Source organism: Bubalus bubalis, chromosome 5 (assembly GCF_019923935.1).
Source record: "Bubalus bubalis isolate 160015118507 breed Murrah chromosome 5, NDDB_SH_1, whole genome shotgun sequence".
NCBI lineage: Eukaryota > Metazoa > Chordata > Mammalia > Artiodactyla > Bovidae > Bubalus > Bubalus bubalis.
Genome location: NC_059161.1, coordinates 120835847 through 120854109, shown reverse-complemented (window position 1 = coordinate 120854109; position 18263 = coordinate 120835847). Strand labels below are relative to the sequence as shown.

The 18263-nt window shown below is 43.5% G+C and overlaps 1 protein-coding gene across 1 annotated transcript; it reads left to right on the top strand.

The window, feature by feature from the left end:
- The first annotated feature begins 276 nt into the window (after positions 1-276).
- On the top strand, positions 277-18013 carry PAG19 (pregnancy-associated glycoprotein 2). Its single transcript, XM_006048209.3, has 9 exons — positions 277-374; positions 1496-1646; positions 2591-2708; positions 2786-2904; positions 4140-4333; positions 5221-5337; positions 15461-15602; positions 15686-15784; positions 17714-18013. The coding sequence occupies exons 1-9, from the start codon at positions 316-318 to the stop codon at positions 17849-17851; spliced, it is 1137 nt and encodes a 378-aa protein (XP_006048271.1). The 5' UTR covers positions 277-315; the 3' UTR covers positions 17852-18013.
- The last annotated feature ends 250 nt before the right edge of the window (positions 18014-18263 follow it).

Genomic DNA, 18263 nt, shown 5'->3' with positions numbered 1-18263 from the left:
GCAGTGTTTTGTCTCTAGGTTGGCAAATTTTTCCACACTCTCAGATAATCCATGTACGTCAGTTTAGTTTTCTAGCCAAGCCTCAAGGAAGAGATTATAGTAGACTCTTTGTATTCTGAGAATCTTCAAAGTCCACTCCCCAAGGGCACTGATTGAGGTAAAGATTTTATCGAGAGGTTTCTATTTTTATCAAATCTAATAATGGCCTAAAGGGAACAATTAAGGTAGTTCTGAACATATATAACTAGAAGGGCCTGATCACCACTGCAGACTAGAACCGGATCTTCTTCGAGCACTTGGCGCCAGGAAAGAAGCATGAAGTGGCTTGTGCTCCTCGGGCTGGTGCTGGTGGCCCTCTCAGAGTGCATAGTCATGTAAGTACAGGGACTGTAAGTGGCATCAACTTCCTTTCTGTTTTTTTTTTTTTTTCTTATTTTCCTCATATTCTTCTACCTGTCAAGGTTAGAAGGGAATATAATCATTCCAAGATGGTCTTAAAGTTCAACTCTCACTTATTGGCAAGTACTTTGCCATGGGAAATGTGGGTTCCCAGGGTCTTGAGGTAGACCTGCAGGGTTGTACAGCTCTGGGGGTGCGGTGTGAAAATGGGACACCTTGCAGTTGTTCAGTGCACATCCTATGCAAATGTATGTGTGGTCCTGCTGAGTAGCATTTTCTACATTTTATTCTAGGTGTCCTCTCTGTTCTGTCTCTACTTCTGTGTGTATGTGTTCACGTCTGCATCTCTATATCTCTCTCATTTATCTCTTCATCTATTTATTTCTCCATCTCTTTGATGTCTCTGTTCATGTAGCTCTCTCTGTGGTTTTTTTTTCTTTTCTTTTCTCTTTTCAATTTTGACTCTTTCTTGTTTCTCTAGCCTCTTAATTTCTCTAATTTGTTCTCCTTCTCCTGGATTCTTCCCTCACCCCTCTCTTTTGCTTCAACTCTGGAGAATGATTAGGCTACATCTAGACTGTTTTTACCTCGAACAAGCAGTGTGATCACAGTCACTTCACAAACACCTTGCATTTCAAATTTCTTCCCTGTAAAGAGAGAATCAGAATCCCCCTTCTTCCTCCCTCCCTAACCTTCTATGAGAAAGATATAGTGGGGTGGCAACAGCAACGGTAATGGCTGTCTTTGTTGAGACTCCCTATATATCAGGTACATTATATCCATAATGTTATTTAACAGCCAAAGCATTCTATATGGGGGGTGGGTGGGGGTTATCCCTTCCACCTTTTTACTGATAGGGAAACTGAGACTCCAAATGTTCAACTGGCTGACCCAAGATAACACAACAGAATCTGTATTCAAACCTATGTCTTTGCCCTGTGTTTGCACAGCATTCTGATAATAGATGGCAGTCAAAACAAAAAAAGCTTGGAAAATATACAGTGCTATTACAACGCCAGGTATGACTGTTATACTATAACACTGACGGCTGACTGCTGTTCCTTCTTTGTTTCCTTTTCCTCACGCTTGGTGAAAGAATGCCTCTAACTAAAACGAAGACAATGCGAGAAATCCTGAGGGAAAAAAACTTGCTGAACAATTTCCTGGAGGAACAAGCCAATAGAATGTCTGATGATTCTGCTAGTGACCCCAAATTATCTACTCACCCCCTGAGGAACGCCCTGGATGTGAGTGGGTTGGGAGGCTGGTGCTCCACAGCGCCCCCTTGTGCTCTGGCCTAGCAGTGGGGCTCATCTAGAGGTTCCAGGTGGGGCTCCTGCAGGAGGCAGAAACAGTGGGGAACAGGGGCCCCATTCCCAGAGGAGAAGACATTCTCATCCTTAACTCTTGGTCTGTGGTAACTGGGCCCAGCAATGACCAGGTGGCAGGTAAACATCTATTTCTGTGCCAAAGATGTGGCATTAGTTTGAGGGAGATTGTTCTTTCTGAACTAAGTGAGCCACTCAGTTACAGGTGAAGTGGTAAGCCATCTCTAATAAAAAATAAAGCCAACTGGAAATCAAGTGTGAATTCCCAGGTAGAGGAATTCAGCTTCCAGAGATCCAAGAATCAAAACAGCAAAAATTTACTGAAACCCTATGGCACTTGATGCCATAAGAATCTAACACTATAATTATTATTGATTTGAAAAAGGTCTCATCTCTTATTCAAGAATGGCCAAGCTACCCTGAGAGATGTGCAAAGAGTAAATACATGTTTAGTGAAAGGGCCAATTGTGTAGTGTTGATCAAACATGGTCTGAGTTTAGAAGGAGTGGCTGGGGTTGATTAAGGAGGACTTCCTGGAAAAGGAGGTGCTCAGGCTGGGTTTGAAGAGGAGACTAGAGAGCTTCTCAGATGAGGTCACCGGACTTCCTTGGGGGTTCAGTGATTATGACTCTGGGCTTCAAATACAGAAGGTACTGCTTCAATGCCTGGTCATAGAGTTAAAATCCTGCATACCACATAGCACAGGAAAATATATCAAATGCAGACACTCTGAGCAAAGGTTGTGAGCTGAATGGTGGTTGGAAAGTGATTTCAAGAGACATGTGACACCCAGAGGAAGGCAGCAGTCTGGGAATCGAGGGGAGCCATATCTGCACTAATCCACTTCTTCCTGGTCCCTCTAGATGGCCTATGTGGGTAACATCACCATTGGAACACCCCCTAAGGAGTTCCGGGTTGTCTTTGACACAGGCTCATCTGACTTGTGGGTGCCCTCCATCAAGTGCATCAGTCCTGCCTGTTGTGAGTACCGCATTCCCCATCTTGACTCATCCCCTGCACCCTATGACCTGACTGACATTCATCTCTCGTGTCTGCAGATACACATATTACCTTCGACCATCACAAATCTTCCACCTTCCGGCTTACGCGCAGGCCCTTCCACATCCTCTACGGATCTGGGATGATGAACGGAGTTCTTGCCTATGACACTGTTCGGGTAACATGGAAACAGAAGCTGAATCAGATCTGCACTAATCAACCCCCTCGTGGTCCCCATTTGCCTATGTTAGGTCAGAACTGGCTATGGAGTGACCACTGCTTACACAACAGATGCAGGACCAGCTGGAAGGGCCTGTCCTTCCCTAACTCCCTTTGTGACTAGCCGCCTTACCTGCAGAATCCTGTCCCTGGGGAGACAGGGCCCCTGCTGATACACAAACTCCTGGAGTGGATAACCCATAGAGTGGCTTGGGGTGTGGACTTGCAGCTCCTTTGCCCGTGAGCAGCTCAAGGTTCATTTGGCTGGGAACAGGGACAGGGAAAAAAAGCACCCACTTTTATATTCTCAGACTGTGCTGGGTACTTTCATGGTTATAACTTGTTTAATCCTGCAACAACCCCAAACAGAAATTACTATGATTAGTTCCATGATACACATGAGGGAACTGAGGTATAGAGAGCAAGGGCCTTGCCAAAGTCACACATCTGAGAAGTGGTAGCTGGGCTGGCTTGTCAGGACTCAAGCAGGTTTTGGGTTATTTGAGAGAGAATAAAACTGATCAGGCGACCCTGGGGGCAGCCCAGGGCTTCAGATATCCAGGCAGCAAAAGCAGGGGCCCACACATATGGGACGGACTTGATAAATGGGTTCTCACTCTAGGGGGCCACTGAGAGTCTAGTAAAATCTATGGCCTCCCTCCCCAAAGTGCCTGAGGATTTTCCCTGTCTCTCTATTTCTCTCTTTCTCTCACACACACCCCTAAATGTGTATTTCCCAGGTAGCATATTCATAAGAACCCTACCAGTGACATTGTAAAATGGGCTCCTGCCTTCCTTGCGAACGCAGAATCCATAATACATTGCAATAAATTCAGTCCATTTCTGTCATAAGATCATAGTGATGCCAAAGAGAGGACTACCCTGCTCTCTACTCATTTTGTCCTCAAGAGGGCACCATTGGGTCCAGTCCTGACTCTTGGTTTCCCCACCTGTATAGAAGGCATGAGGCCAATTTGACTCAGATGGTGTTTGCAGAAATAGCTGGTGTTAGTTAAAATTTAAGTCCGCACACCAATGGAACCCGAATTCCTGTCCCAGCTTGTTTTAACCATCTGAAGTCCACCCAGGGCACAGCCAGGACTCAGTTCTTCTCTGAGGTTCTAATGGCATCTGCACCCCCTAGACCAGTCCCACTTCCAATCCTTTATGTGCGAACACTGTTCTCTCCCACAGATCGGGAAACTTGTCAGCACTGACCAGCCGTTTGGCCTAAGCCTGCAGCAATTCGGGTTTGATAACGCACCCTTTGATGGTGTCCTGGGCTTGTCCTACCCCAGCCTCGCTGTCCCAGGAACCATCCCCATCTTTGACAAGCTGAAGCAACAAGGTGCCATTTCTGAGCCTATCTTTGCCTTCTACTTGAGCACGTAAGTCTGAGCTGGACAAGCCCTCTCTCCAAATTAGCTGTGAGATGCTTTCAGTTGGATGAATATTATAGAATACTTGTTACAGAAGTATCCTGAAAGACTGTGTAGCCCAGGAAAACTACGGCCCCAGGGCTTCACCTGGCTTCACCACTGGCTTTTGTAAATGAAGTTTTACTGGAACACAGCCTAGCTCATGGGCTCAAGGGCAGTGGCTTGGTCTCGGGGGTGAGGGGAGTGGGAGAGCAATGGAAGGTGTCAGGATAAAAGTTGGAAGAAAAAGTAACACAGTTTGCTGACGAATTTGAAATGGAATGAAAGTGAGCAATGGTGGAAATCTTTCCTTCCTCACTAACATTTCACCAGGACCAACTACATAATTTTCAGGAGACAGTGCAAAATGGAAGTGTGGGACACCTTATCCAACAAGTCTTAGGAATTTCCAGACAGAGATAACAGAGGTGCGGGGCCCTGCTGAATGTGGGGCCCCATGGACAGCACAGGTCACAGGCAGGTGAAACCAACCCTGGGTGACCTGAAGCCACACCCCTAGCACTCTCAGGCCTTGATTTTTCTGAAAAAATTACAGGCTGGACAAGGGGGAAGCCCAAGCCCTTCAGCACACTGTCCTTTGAGGGTATTCAGGTTGCAGGAGGTATAGGGCCTCTTCAGAAGCCTAGGTGGGTGGAACCTGGCCAAGTGACTCAGCTTCTAACCTGCTCTGTGCCACTCTAGCCAGTGACTAATCTTGGTCTGGATCTCAATCCCTCAATTTCTGCATCTGTAAAATGGGGACCCTATTAGGGCCTTGTTGGGTGGACAAGCACAGCCCTCAGACTGCCCAGCATAACAGTCCTCCAAGGAATCTCCCTCTTTTATTCTCTTGACAGCCACAAGGAGAATGGCAGTGTGTTGATGTTAGGTGGGGTGGACCACTCCTACCACAAGGGAAAGCTCAACTGGATACCAGTGTCCCGAACCAAAAGCTGGCTAATAACTATGGACCGGTAAGCCTCTTCCTCTGAATGCCACCCCAAGTGATGCTCCCACATCTATACCTAGACACATGCAAGCACACAAACGCATGCACAGACACATGGTCACACACAGAGATATGCTCCACCCATAAAGCCACACATATAAGCACACACAGACACATATAAATGCACATATAGGCACACATATAAACACTCTTAGGCAGACAGATACACACAAGCACACAGAGAGACAGACACACAGAACCACATAAACACATACACAAACAAACACACAAACACATAGATATACAAATCACCCATGGGTTCATAATCATCCCAGGCCTTCTGACCAGGGCTCAGACTAGGGTCCTTCACAGGGTCCAGAGAGGTCTGTGCAGCTGGGGGAGGGCTGCACCCACTGCTCTGTGACGTGGGGAGCATGGTTAGAGGACCCTACAGTGTGGTGAACAGAGGATCAGGGAGAATTTCCTCAGCCTGAACAGAGTTGTGATAAGATGACCAATTGTCCAGGTTAAGGAGAGTTATGACCAACCTAGACAGCATACTAAAAAGCAAAGACATTACTTTGCCAACAAAGGTCTGTCTAGTCAAGGGTATGGTTTTCCCAGTAGTCATGTATGGATGTGAGAGTTGGACTATAAAGAAAGCTGAAGGCCAAAGAATTGATGCTTTTGAACTGTAGTGTTGGAGAAGACTCTTGAGAGTCCCTTGGACTGTAAGGAGATCCAACCAGTCCATCCTCTCCAGTCCACCCAGGAGATCAGTCCTAGGTTTTCATTGGAAAATGAATGGAAAATGAAATGACTAATGTTAAAGCTGAAACGGCAATACTTTGGCCACCTGATGCGAAGAGCTGACTCATTTGAAAAGATCCTGATGCAGGGAAAGATTGAGGGAGGAGAATGGGATGATAGAGTATGAGATGGTTGGATGGCATCACCGACTCAATGGACATGAGTTTGGGTAGGCTCTGGGAGTTGGTGATGGACAGGGAGGCCTGGCGTGCTGCAGTTCATGGGGTTGCAAAGAACTGGACACGACTGAGTGACTGAACTGAACTGAACCCAGGACTGAGGAAGTTCTCAGTACATATAAATGTCAGTTTAAAAACAGAGAAAGTCCTGAACAAATGGGAAAATCTAGTCTCCTTAGGGAGAAGCTACCCAGCTATGTAGAGAGGTTGGCTGCGGTCTTGAGACCTGAAAGCAACTCATAAAAAGAGACACTCCACATAACCATAGCTACTCACCCCTGACCCCCATCCTGAGCACACAGTGGAGGAGGCGCTGTGATTGATAGAATTAGGAAGGTGGGATCCAGGAGTGGCCTGATAACTAGCATAGTAATTGATGGGAATCTCTGTGATACCCTCAGACAAAAGTTGCCCTGTCCTTTGGAGATTCCGTGGGCTATCAGGTATCATCTGGCCAGGGCCTCAGTGTCTGAGCTTGGTGAATGAGCAGTAATGGGAGACACCCTCTCCCAGGGCAGCTTGTCTCCCACTATGAGAATCTGTTGCCCCAGGGAACATCCATCTTCACTGTGTGTTTGACCCGTTATCGTTGAGACACTGGATATAGCTCTTTGGATGTTCCTCATTTATTATTTTCACATTCATTCATTCACTCATTGTGCATCCACTGTGTGTCAGGAACTTTAGCGAGTCAATGAGAATAAAACTTGCCCTCACACCTAAGAAGGCAGATGTACGTGAAATGACTCACACACATAGTGAATTGTCACTTTGGTAAATGCTAGACATGAGGAAGAGTCTACAGAAAATGACCAAGACAGGAGTTTGATATACACTGGGGGAAAGACTTCACTGAAACCATGACAGTTAATCTGGAATTTGAAAGACAAGGAGAAATTAGCTAGTCAAAGGGGAGTGGGGTCTTCTAGGAAGGAAGACCAGCTTGTGTCATGGTCCTGAGGTAGGAAAGAGCCTATTCAAGTACTGCATTTTATTTATTTTTTTTTACATTTTATTTATTTATTTATTTTACTTTACATTATTGTATTGGTTTTGCCATACATCAACATGAATCTGCCATGGGTGTACACGTGTTCCCCATCCTGAGCCCCCTTCCCACCTCCCTCCCCATACCATCCCTCTGGGTCATCCCAGTACACCAGCCCCGAGCATCCTGTATCATGCATCGAACCTGGACTGGCGATTCGTTTCACATATAATATTATACATGTTTCAATGCCATTTTCCCAAATCATTGCACCCTCACTCTCTCCCCGAGTCCAAAAGACTGTTATATACATCTGCGTCTCTTTTGCTGTCTTGCATACAGGGTTATCGTTACTATCTTTCTAAATTCTCTATATATGCGTTAGTATACTGTATTGGTATTTTTCTTTCTGGCTTACTTCACTCTGTATAATAGGCTCCAGTTTCATCCACTTCATTAGAACTGATTCAAATGTATTCTTTTTAATGACTGAGTAATACTCATTGTGTGTATGTACCAAGGCTTTCTTATCCATTAGTCTGCTGGTGGACATCTAGGTTGCTTCCATGTCCTGGCTATTATAAACAGTGCTGCGATGAACACTGGGGTACACGTGTCTTTTTCAATTCTGGTTTCCTCGATGTGTATGCCCAACAGTGGGATTGCTGGGACATATGGCAGTTAAATTTCCAGTTTTTAAAAAAATCTCCACACAGTTCTCCATAGTGGCTGTGCTAATATGCATTCCCACCAACAGTGTAAGAGGGTTCCCTTTTCTGTGCACCGTCTTCAACATTTATGGCTTGTAGACTTTAGGATAGCAGCCATTCTGACTGGCGTGAAATGGTACCTCATTGTAGTTTTGATTTGCATTTCTCTGATAATGAGTGATATTGAGCATCTCTTCATGTGTTTGTTAGCCATCTTTGTCTTCTTTGGAGTCTTCTTTGTCTTCTTTGGAGAAATGTCTATTTAGTTCTTTGGCCCATTTTTTGATTGGGTCATTTATTTTTCTGGAGTTGAGCCGAAGGAGTTGCTTGTATATTTTTGAGATTAGTTGTTTGTCAGTTGCTTCATTTGTTATTATCTTCTCCCATTCTGAAGGCTGTTTTTTCACCTTGCTTATAGTTTCCTTTTTGTGCAGAAGATTTCAATTTTAATTAGGTCCCATTTGTTTTCTTTTTGCTTTTATTTCCAATATTCTGGGAGGTGGGTCATAGAGGATCCTGCTGTGATTTATGTCGGAGAGTGTTTTGCCTATGTTCTCCTCTAGGAGTTTTATAGTTTCTGGTTGTACGTTTAGGTCTTTAATCCATTTTGAGTTTATTTTTGTGTATGGTGTTAGAAAGTGTTCTAGTTTCATTGTTTTACAAGTGGTTGACCAGTTTTCCCAGCACCACTTGTTAAAGAGATTGTCTTTTCTCCATTGTATATTCTTGCCTCCTTTGTCAAAGATAAGGTGTCCGTAGGTGCATGGATTTATCTCTGGGCTTTCTATTTTGTTCCATTGATTTATATTTCTGTCTTTGTGCCAGTACCATACTGTTTTGATGACTGTGGCTTTGTAGAAGAGCCTGAAGTCAGGAAGGTTGATTCCTCCAGTTCCATTCTTCTTTCTCATGATTGCTTTGGCTATTTGAGTTTTTTGTTGTATTTCCATATGAATTGTGAAAATATTTGTTCTAGCTCTGTGAAAAATACTGTTGGTAGCTTGATAGGGATTGCATTGAATCTATAGATTGCTTTGGGTAGTATACTCATTTTCACTATATTGATTCTTCTGATCCATGAACATGGTATATTTCTCCATCTATTAGTGTCCTCTTTGATTTCTTTCACCAGTGTCTTATAGTTTTCTATATGTAGGTATTTAGTTTCTTTGGGTAGATATATTCCTAAGTATTTTATTCTTTTCATTGCAATGGTGAATGGAATTGTTTCCTTAATTTCTCTTTCTATTTTCTCATTGTTAGTGTATAGGAATGCAAGGGATTTTTGTGTGTTGATTTTATATCCTGCAACTTTACTATAGTCATTGATTAGTTCTAGTAATTTTCTGCTGGAGTCTTTAGGGTTTTCTATGTAGAGGATCATGTCATCTGCAAACAGTGAGAGCTTTACTTCTTCTTTTCCAATTTGGATTCCTTTTATTTCTTTTTCTGCTCTGATTGCTGTGGCCAAAACTTCCAAAACTATGTTGACTAGTAGTGGTGAGAGTGGGCACCCTTGTCTTGTTCCTGACTTTAGGGGAAATGCTTTCAATTTTTCACCATTGAGGATAATGTTTGCTGTAGGTTTGTCATATATAGCTTTTATTATGTTGAGGTATGTTCCTTCTATTCCTGCTTTATGGAGGGCTCTTTATTTCTTATCAAAAATGGATGTTGAATTTTGTCAAAGGCTTTCTCTGTATCTGAGATAATCATATGGCTTTTATTTTTCAATTTGCTAATGTGGTATATTACATTGATTGATTTGCAGATATTGAAGAATGCTTGCATCCCTGGGATAAAGCCCACTTGGTCATGGTGTATGATCTTTTTAATGTGTTGTTGGATTCTATTGCTAGAATTTTGTTAAGGATTTTTGCATCTATGTTCATCAGTGATATTGGCCTGTAATTTTCTTTTTTTGTGGCATCTTTGTCAGGTTTTGGTATTAGTGTGATGGTGGCCTCATAGAATGAGTTTGTAGCTTTACCTTCCTCTGTAATTTTCTGGGAGAGTTTGGGTATTATAGGTGTTAGCTCTTCTCTAAATTTTTGGTAGAATTCAGCTGTGAAGCCATCTGGACCTGGGCTTTTGTTCGCTGGAAGATTTCTGATTACAGTTTCAATTTCTGTGCTTGTAATGGGTCTGTTAAGATTTTCTATTTCTTCCTGGTTCAGTTTTGGAAAGTTGTACTTTTCTAAGAATTTGTCCATTTCTTCCAAGTTCTCTATTTTATTGGCATATTATTGCTGATAGTCTCTTATGATCCTTTGCATTTCTGTATTGTCTGTTGTGATCTCTCCATTTTCATTTCTAATTTTATTGATTTGACTTTTCTCCCTTTGTTTCTTGATGAGTTTGGCTAATGGTTTGTTAATTTTATTTATCCGTTCAAAGAGCCAGCTTTTGGCTTTGTTGATTTTTGCTATGGTCTCTTTTGTTTCTTTTGTATTTATTTGTGCCCGAATTTTGAAGATTTCTTTCCTTCTACTAACCCTGGGGTTCTTCATTTCTTCCTTTTTTAGTTGCTTTAAGTGTAGAGTTAGGTTATTTATTTGACCGTTCTCCTGTTTCTTGAGGTATGCCTGTATTGCTATGAACCTTCCCCTTAGCACTGCTTTTACAGTGTCCCATAGGTTTTGGTTGTTGTGTTTTCATTTTCATTTGTTTCTATGCATATTTTGATTTCTTTTTTTGATTTCTTCTGTGATTTCTTGGTTATTCAGCAGCGTGTTTTTCAGCCTCCATATGTTGGACTTTTAAATAGTTTTTCTCCTATAATTGAGATCTAATCTTACTGCATTGTGGTCAGAGAAGATGCTTGGAATGATTTCAATTTTTTTGAATTTACCAAGGCTAGATTTATGGCCCAGGATGTGGTCTATCCTGGAGATGGTCCGTGTGCACTTGAGAAAAAGATAAAATTGTTTTGGGATGAAATGTCCTATAGATATCAATTAGGTCTAACTGGTCTATTGTATCATTTAAAGTTTGTGTTTCCTTGTTAATTTTCTGTTTAGTTGATCTATCCATAGGTGCGAGTGGGGTATTAAAGTCTCCCACTATTATTGTGTTATTGTTAATTTCCCCTTTCATACTTGCTAGCATTTGTCTTACATATTGCGGTGCTCTTATGTTCGGTGCATATATATTTATAATTGTTATATCTTCTTCTTGGATTGATCCTTTGATCATTATGTAGTGTCCTTCTTTGTCTCTTTTCACAGCCTTTGTTTTAACGTCTATTTTATCTGATATGAGTATTGCTACTCCTGCTTTCTTTTGGTCTCTATTTTCATGGAATATCTTTTTCCAGCCCTTCACTTTCAGTCTGTATGTGTCCCTTGTTTTGAGGTGGGTCTCTTGTAGACAACATATATAGAGGTCTTGTTTTTGTATCTATTCAGCCAGTCTTTGTCTTTTGATTGGGGCATTCAACCCAGTTATGTTTAAGGTAATTATTGATAAGTATGATCCCATTGCCATTTACTTTATTGTTTTGGGTTCGAGTTTATACACCCTTTTTGTGTTTCCTGTCTAGAAAAGATCCTTTAGCATTTGTTGGAGAGCTGACTTGGTGGTGCTGAATTCTCTCAGCTTTTTCTTGTCTGTAAAGCTTTTGATTTCTCCTTAATATTTGAGTGAGGTCCTTGCTGGGTACAGTAATCTGGGCTGTAGATTATTTTCTTTCAACACTTTAAGTACGCCCTGCCATTCCCTCCTGGCTTGAAGAGTTTCTATTGAAAGATCAGCTGTTATCCTTATGGGAATCCCCCTGTGTGTTATTTTTTTGTTTTTCCCTTGCTGCTTTTAATATTTGTTCTTTGTGTTTGATCTTTGTTAATTTGATTAATACCTGTCTCAGGGTGTTTCACCTTGGATTTATCCTGTTTGGGACTCTCTGGGTTTCTTGGACTTGGGTAATTATTTCCTTCCCCATTTTAGGGAAGTTTTCAACTATTATCTCCTCAAGTATATTCTCATGGTCTTTCTTTTTGTCTTCTTCTGGGACTCCTGTGATTCAAATGTTGGGGTGTTTAACATTTTCCCAGACATCTCTGAGATTGTCCTCATTTCTTTTAATTCGTTTTTCTTTTTTCCCCTCTGTTTCATTTATATCTACCATTCTATCTTCTACCTCACTTATCTTATCTTCTGCATCAATCATTCTACTGTTGGCTCCCTCCAGAGTATTTTTGATCTCATTTATTGCATTATTCATTATATATTGATTCTTTTTTATTTCTTCTAGGTCCTTGTTAAACCTTTCTTGCATCTTCTCAATCCTTGTCTCCAGGCTATTTATCTGTAACTCCATTTTGTTTTCAAGATTTTGGATCATTTTCACTATCATTATTTGGAATTCTTTATCAGGTAGATTCCCTATCTCTTCCTCTTTTGTTTGGTTTGGTGGGCATTTATCCTGTTCCTATACCTGCTGGGTATTCCTCTGTCTCTTCATCTTGTTTATATTGCTGTGTTTGGGGTGGCCTTTCTGTATTTTGCGTTTGTGGAGTTCTCTTTATTGTGGAGTTTCCTCACTGTGGGTGGGGTTGTACAGGTGGCTTGTCAACGTTTCTTGGTTAGGGAAGCTTGTGTCGATGTTCTGGTGGGTGGAGCTGGATTTCTTCTCTCTGAAGTGCAATGAAGTGTCCAGTAATGAGTTATGAGATGTCAGTGGGTTTGGAGTGACTTTGGGTAGCCTACATATTGAAGCTCAGGGCTGTGTTCCTCTGTTGCTGGAGAATTTGCGTGGTATGTCTTGCTCTGGAACTTGTTGACCCTTGGGTGGTTCTTGGTTTTAGTGTAGGTATGGAGGCGTTTGATGAGCTCCTGTCGATTAATGTTCCCTGGAGGCAGTTCTCTGGTGTTCTGAGGATTTGGACTTAAGCCTCCTGCTTCTGGTTTTCAGTCTTATTCTTACAGGAGCCTCAAGACTTCTCCATCTATACAGCACCATTGATAAAACATCTAGGTTAATGATGAAAAGTTTCTCCTCAGTGAAGGACACCCAGAGAGGTTCACAGAGTTACATGGAGAAGAGAAGAGGGAGGAGGGAGTTAGAGGTGACCCAAATGAGATGAGGTGGAATCAAAAGAGGCGAGAGCAAGGTAGCCAGTAATCACTTCCCTATGTGTGCTCCACAGTCTGGACCGCTCAGAGATGTTCATGGGGTTACACAGAGAAGAGAGGGGGGAGGAAGGAGATAGAGGTGGCCAGGAGGAAAAAGGGGGGAATCAAAAGAAGAGAGACAGATCCAGCCAGTAATCAGTTCCCTAAGTGCTTTCCACAGCCTGGAACACACAAAGAGATTCACAGAGTTGGGTAGAGAAGACAAGGAGGAGGGAGGAGATAGAGGTGACCTGGTGGAGAAAAAAGAGAGTCCAAAGGGGGAGAGAGCAGACAAGCAAGTAATCTTGCTCCCAAGTAAAAATGGGTAATGAAGATTGGGTTCTTAAAGGTACAAAATTGACAACAAATACCAAAAAACAAAGATTAAAAATCTAGAGTAGAGGTTGGATTTTCAAAAATACAATATTAAAGAAAAAAATAAAGTCACAAAAATTATAAAATATATATAATGAAGTTTGCTTTAAAAAATAGGGTCTCTCTCTTTTTATTTTTGCAAAGTAATAGGTTATAAAAATGAAAATTAAAGGAGTAATAGAGGACTTAAAAATTAAAAAAATTAAAAAATAAAGAATGATAGTAAATATAGTAAAAACATATCTAGGACTTTCTCTGGTGTTGTTGTGGGCAGTGTGGGGTCAGTTCATTTTCGGATAGTTCCTTGTTCTGGCTTATATTTCTGTAGATCTATAGGTCCCTTCCTATGTAGTCAGTACTAACTACAGGGTTTTAATCTATTACACCTGTCACTTTCAAGGAGGTTCCCTCTGTTTTAGCTTCTTCTGTTTGCTGGTCTCTCCAGTGTCTAATTTCTGCCCTGACACAAGGGGGAGGTGGTGGACACTTTTTTAGGCTCACTTGTTCAGTTGTGCTGTGGGGAGGGAGGGACGCTGCCAACAGATAACACTGGTGTGTGCTTGCAGTGACTCAGCCACACTGGGTTTGCTCCCGCTCATGGTGTGTGTGCTTTCCCTGTCTACACTGCTTAGGCTCTAGGTTGCTCTGCCAGGAACTGTCTGAGGCTGGCCCTGGGTTGTATGCACTTCCCAGGTCTAAGCCGCTCAGGTTCAGGTACTTGGGTATTCCTCAGAGGCACAGACTCGGTTGGGCCTGCATTTTGTGCCCTTCCCAGGTCCAAGCAGCTCAGGTGACCAGGTGTTTGGCAAGCATGGTCACTGTGACTTATCGCCTCCCCCATCCCTGCCTCTCAGTTTTCTGGGTGTACAACCGGTGCACCTTCTTAGGTGGATGTTGACCATCCAGAATCCCAAGAAGTCTTAGTTAACAACAAAGCTGGCTTGCAGTTTGGTAGATAATGCCTCTCTGGGGCTGCGATTGCCCCCTTCCGGCTCTGGCTGCCTGTCACCGGAGGGGGATGGTCTGCAGCCAGAAAGCTCTGCTCAGTCCTTTGTTCTGTGAGTGGGCCTGATGGTGTCTTCAGATCAGATCAGATCGGTCACTCAGTTGTGTCCGACTCTTTGCAACTCCATGAACCGCAGCACGCCAGGCCTCCCTGTCCATCACCAACTGTGTCTTAGCTTAGGGCTTTTCGCATAGCTCTAGTGAGTCCTTTGTTCTGTGAGTGAGCCTGGCGGTGTCTTAGGTTAGGGCTTTTCGCATGGTAGCTATCCCACAGTCTGGTTTGCTACCCCAAGTTAGTTCCTTCAGATTACCCCTGGGGCATTGAGGCCCGGTCCTTACTCTAAGCAATGCAGCCTGTGCCTCCCTGCCCAGACCCTGGTTGCTAGTCGCGGATGCAGACATCTGTGCTGCTTCTCTGCTGGGGGAGTTACCATTGGGCACGTAACTGTGGGTTTGAATTATTTATTTATTTTTCCTCCCGGTTATGTTGACCTCTGTGGTTCCAAGGCTCGCCACAGACTCGGCAGTGAGAATGTTTCCTGGTGTTTGGAAACTTCTCTCTTTTTTAAGACTCCCTTCCTGGGATGGAGCTCCGTCCCTACCTCTTTTGTGTCTTTTTGTCTTTTATATTTTTTCCTACCTTCTTTCGAAGACAATGGGCTGCTTTTCTGGGTGCCTGATGCCCTCTGCTGGCATTCAGAAGTTGTTTTGTGGAATTTGCTCAGCATTCAAATGTTCTTTTGGTGAATTTGTGAGGGAGAAGGTGATCTCCCTGTCCTATTCCTCACCTTAGGACTGCCTCTCAAGTACTGCATTTAAGGATATCAAAGAAGGTGACATGATGAGAGCAAAGAAAAACAGAGTCAGGGCAAGAGCTGAAGGACTGTTTGGGAGTCAGTCGTGGAGGGGGCAGCTGTGAGGGAGACTTCTGAGTAATCTTGATGCCCACTTTGTCCCACTGTTTCTTAGCATCTCCATGAATGGGAGAGTGATTGGCTGTGAACACGGCTGCGAGGCTCTTGTGGACACCGGGACATCACTGATCCATGGCCCAGCAGGACCAGTCACCAACATCCAAAAGTTCATCCACGCCATGCCCTATGGTTCCGAGGTGAAGGGTCATGACCCAGGTCTCTCCTGGTTCCCCCACACAAGGATCTCCTGGGCCAACCTCTTTCCCTCTTTCCCCAACAGTATATGGTTTCATGTCCTGTCATCAGTATCCTGCCTCCTGTCATCTTCACCATCAATGGCATTGATTACTCAGTGCCTGCTGAAGCCTACATCCAAAAGGTGAGGGGCCAATCCAGAGAGCTGCTTCTCAATTCTGGGACTCCCAGATGGAGCTAGTGGTAAAGAACCTGCCTGCCAATGCAGGAGATGTAAGAGACACGGGTTTGATCCCTGGATCAGGAGATCCCCTAGAGAAGGGCATGGCAATCGACTCCAGTAGTCATGCCTGGAGAATCTCATGGATAGAGGAGACTGGCAGGCTGCAATCTATAGGGCTGCACAGAGTCAGACATGACTAAAGTGACTTAACACGCACACAGGCAAGAACTCTTGGGTTGCTGCTGGGAGGAGGGGTCCCTCTGCAGGCCAAGTCACACCATTGCAGATGCTGCTGAGCCCCTGTGGCTGGGCCAGTGCCTCCTACAAAACCAACCACTTGAGAGTAAAGGGCAGTCTAGGACATCCATCATCCAGAAATAAATGTTGAGACACTACTCTGTGCTGGCATGGTGGGAGTCACAAGGAGAGGGGAACACTGAGGGCCTCAGTCCTCACAGAGCTTCAGTTCAACCAGAGCCCTCAGGTGCATGAACACGGAAAGTCAGCTCTAGCAATCCCTGAAATAGACCATGTGACAAGCGGGGTTGGCAGTGTGCTGTCCCACCATAGTGATTAGCAGTCTCCCATCCCATCTCAGAAATGTCCAGATTGGGGTGATAAATAACACGATTACCTTAATACTTGGCTGCAACTTCCCCTTGCTAAACCTCAGTGCTCTCTCTCTGAGTTGGGGTACTAGTCCCCTCTGTGGGGAGGTTGGATGCTAAGGTGAATAAAGGGTGCACAGTGACTGCAAAGCCCCGGTATAGGGTGGAGGCTTCCTATCAGCTCCTTGTGGGAGTTCAGAGCAGGCTGATGGGCTCAAAGAAGGCTTTGAGGAAGAGAGGGAATTTCAGTAATTCTAAAATGCAGCCTCATGGGGAAAAGAGGAGATGCTTGGGTTGAGGCAAATCTATACTGGATTCCATGCAAATGGTACCTCGGTAGCTGTGCAAAGGTGTGCTGGGAACAGATTAGGAGTGATGAGGGCCACAGACTATGGCAGAACCAGGGTAAGTCATTGACCCAGTCTGAAGTCTTCAGGGATTGTAACTGTGGGTCCAGGAAGGCTGCCTAGAGGGCCTGAGAGCAGTCGTAAAGAATGCATTGTGGGCACTGCTATTAATCTATTTAGAATGGATAACTAACAAGGACATACTGTGTAGCACAGGGAACTCTGCTCAATGCTATGTGGCAGTCTGGATGGGAAGAGAGTTTGGGGGAGAATGGATATGCGTGTATATGACTGAGTCCCTTAACTGTCCACCTAAAACTCACAATATTGTTAATCAGCTATACTTCAATACAAAATTAACAGTTTTTTTTTTAAACAAAAAATAGGTCATGGAAAAGCGGGAAAAAGAAAAGGCATTCTCTGTAGAGAAAGCAGTGAACAGTGGACTGAAAGAAACAGAGACTGAGAGGAACTATGACCACTCTTGTTCATTTTTTAAAAAGATTTGTTTTAGTGTAGCTGATCTTCAGTGTTGCATTAAGTTGTCCTATACAGCACAGTGACTCAGTTACACAAAAACAAGTATATATATTCTTTTTCTTACTCTTTTCCCTTACAGTATATTGCTGGATATTGAATATAGTTCCCTGTGCTATATAGTAGGACTATGCTATTTATTCATCCTGTATATATTAGTTTCACTTGATAATCCCAAACTCCCAATCCTTGCCTCCCCCACACCCTTCCTCATGGCACCCATATGTCTTGGCCCTTTAACTTTTTGCATGAACCCTCACATTCCCCAGCTTCTAAGGAAACCACTTGATACTTATCAAAAGAAGGAAATAAAACCAAGAAGTGTGGCAGGTCTGGATATTGAGGAGGGTTGCAGACAAGGGCTCAGGCTAACTGGTGTATATTTCTGTCTCCCTCAGATTTCCAATAGCTTATGCCTTAGCACCTTTCATGGGGACGACACAGACAAATGGATCCTGGGTGACGTCTTCCTGAGGCTGTATTTCTCAGTTTATGACCGAGGAAATAACAGGATTGGCCTGGCTCCTGCTGTGTAAATGCTTGGACTTGTTCAGGAATCAGTCAGGCCAGTCCTAACACACACTTGCTCACACTTAGGGCACTCCTGCCCAGGATGCTGGTGAACTTCGTTTGGTGCTCTGAAAGTCATATTCTCACTGAAAAATAAAAGGTTTCACTCTTAATGGTTCTAAAACAAATGGATGCCTCTGTTTGTATCTGGGAGGTACATAATGATCGGGGAGAATCTAGGACCAATTCTGAATCACAAGTGAGAGAAGCCCAACTCCAAATGGCTTTCAGGAAAGGGAGAACTTATTGGAAGAATTCTGGGGATCCAGGACACAGGAACTAGAGCAGATTCAAAGATCTCAGTGGCTGGACCCAAGAAATCAGAAGTCATCAGTTCTCTCTCATCCTCGCTCTTTCCCCTCTCTCTTCTTTGACTGT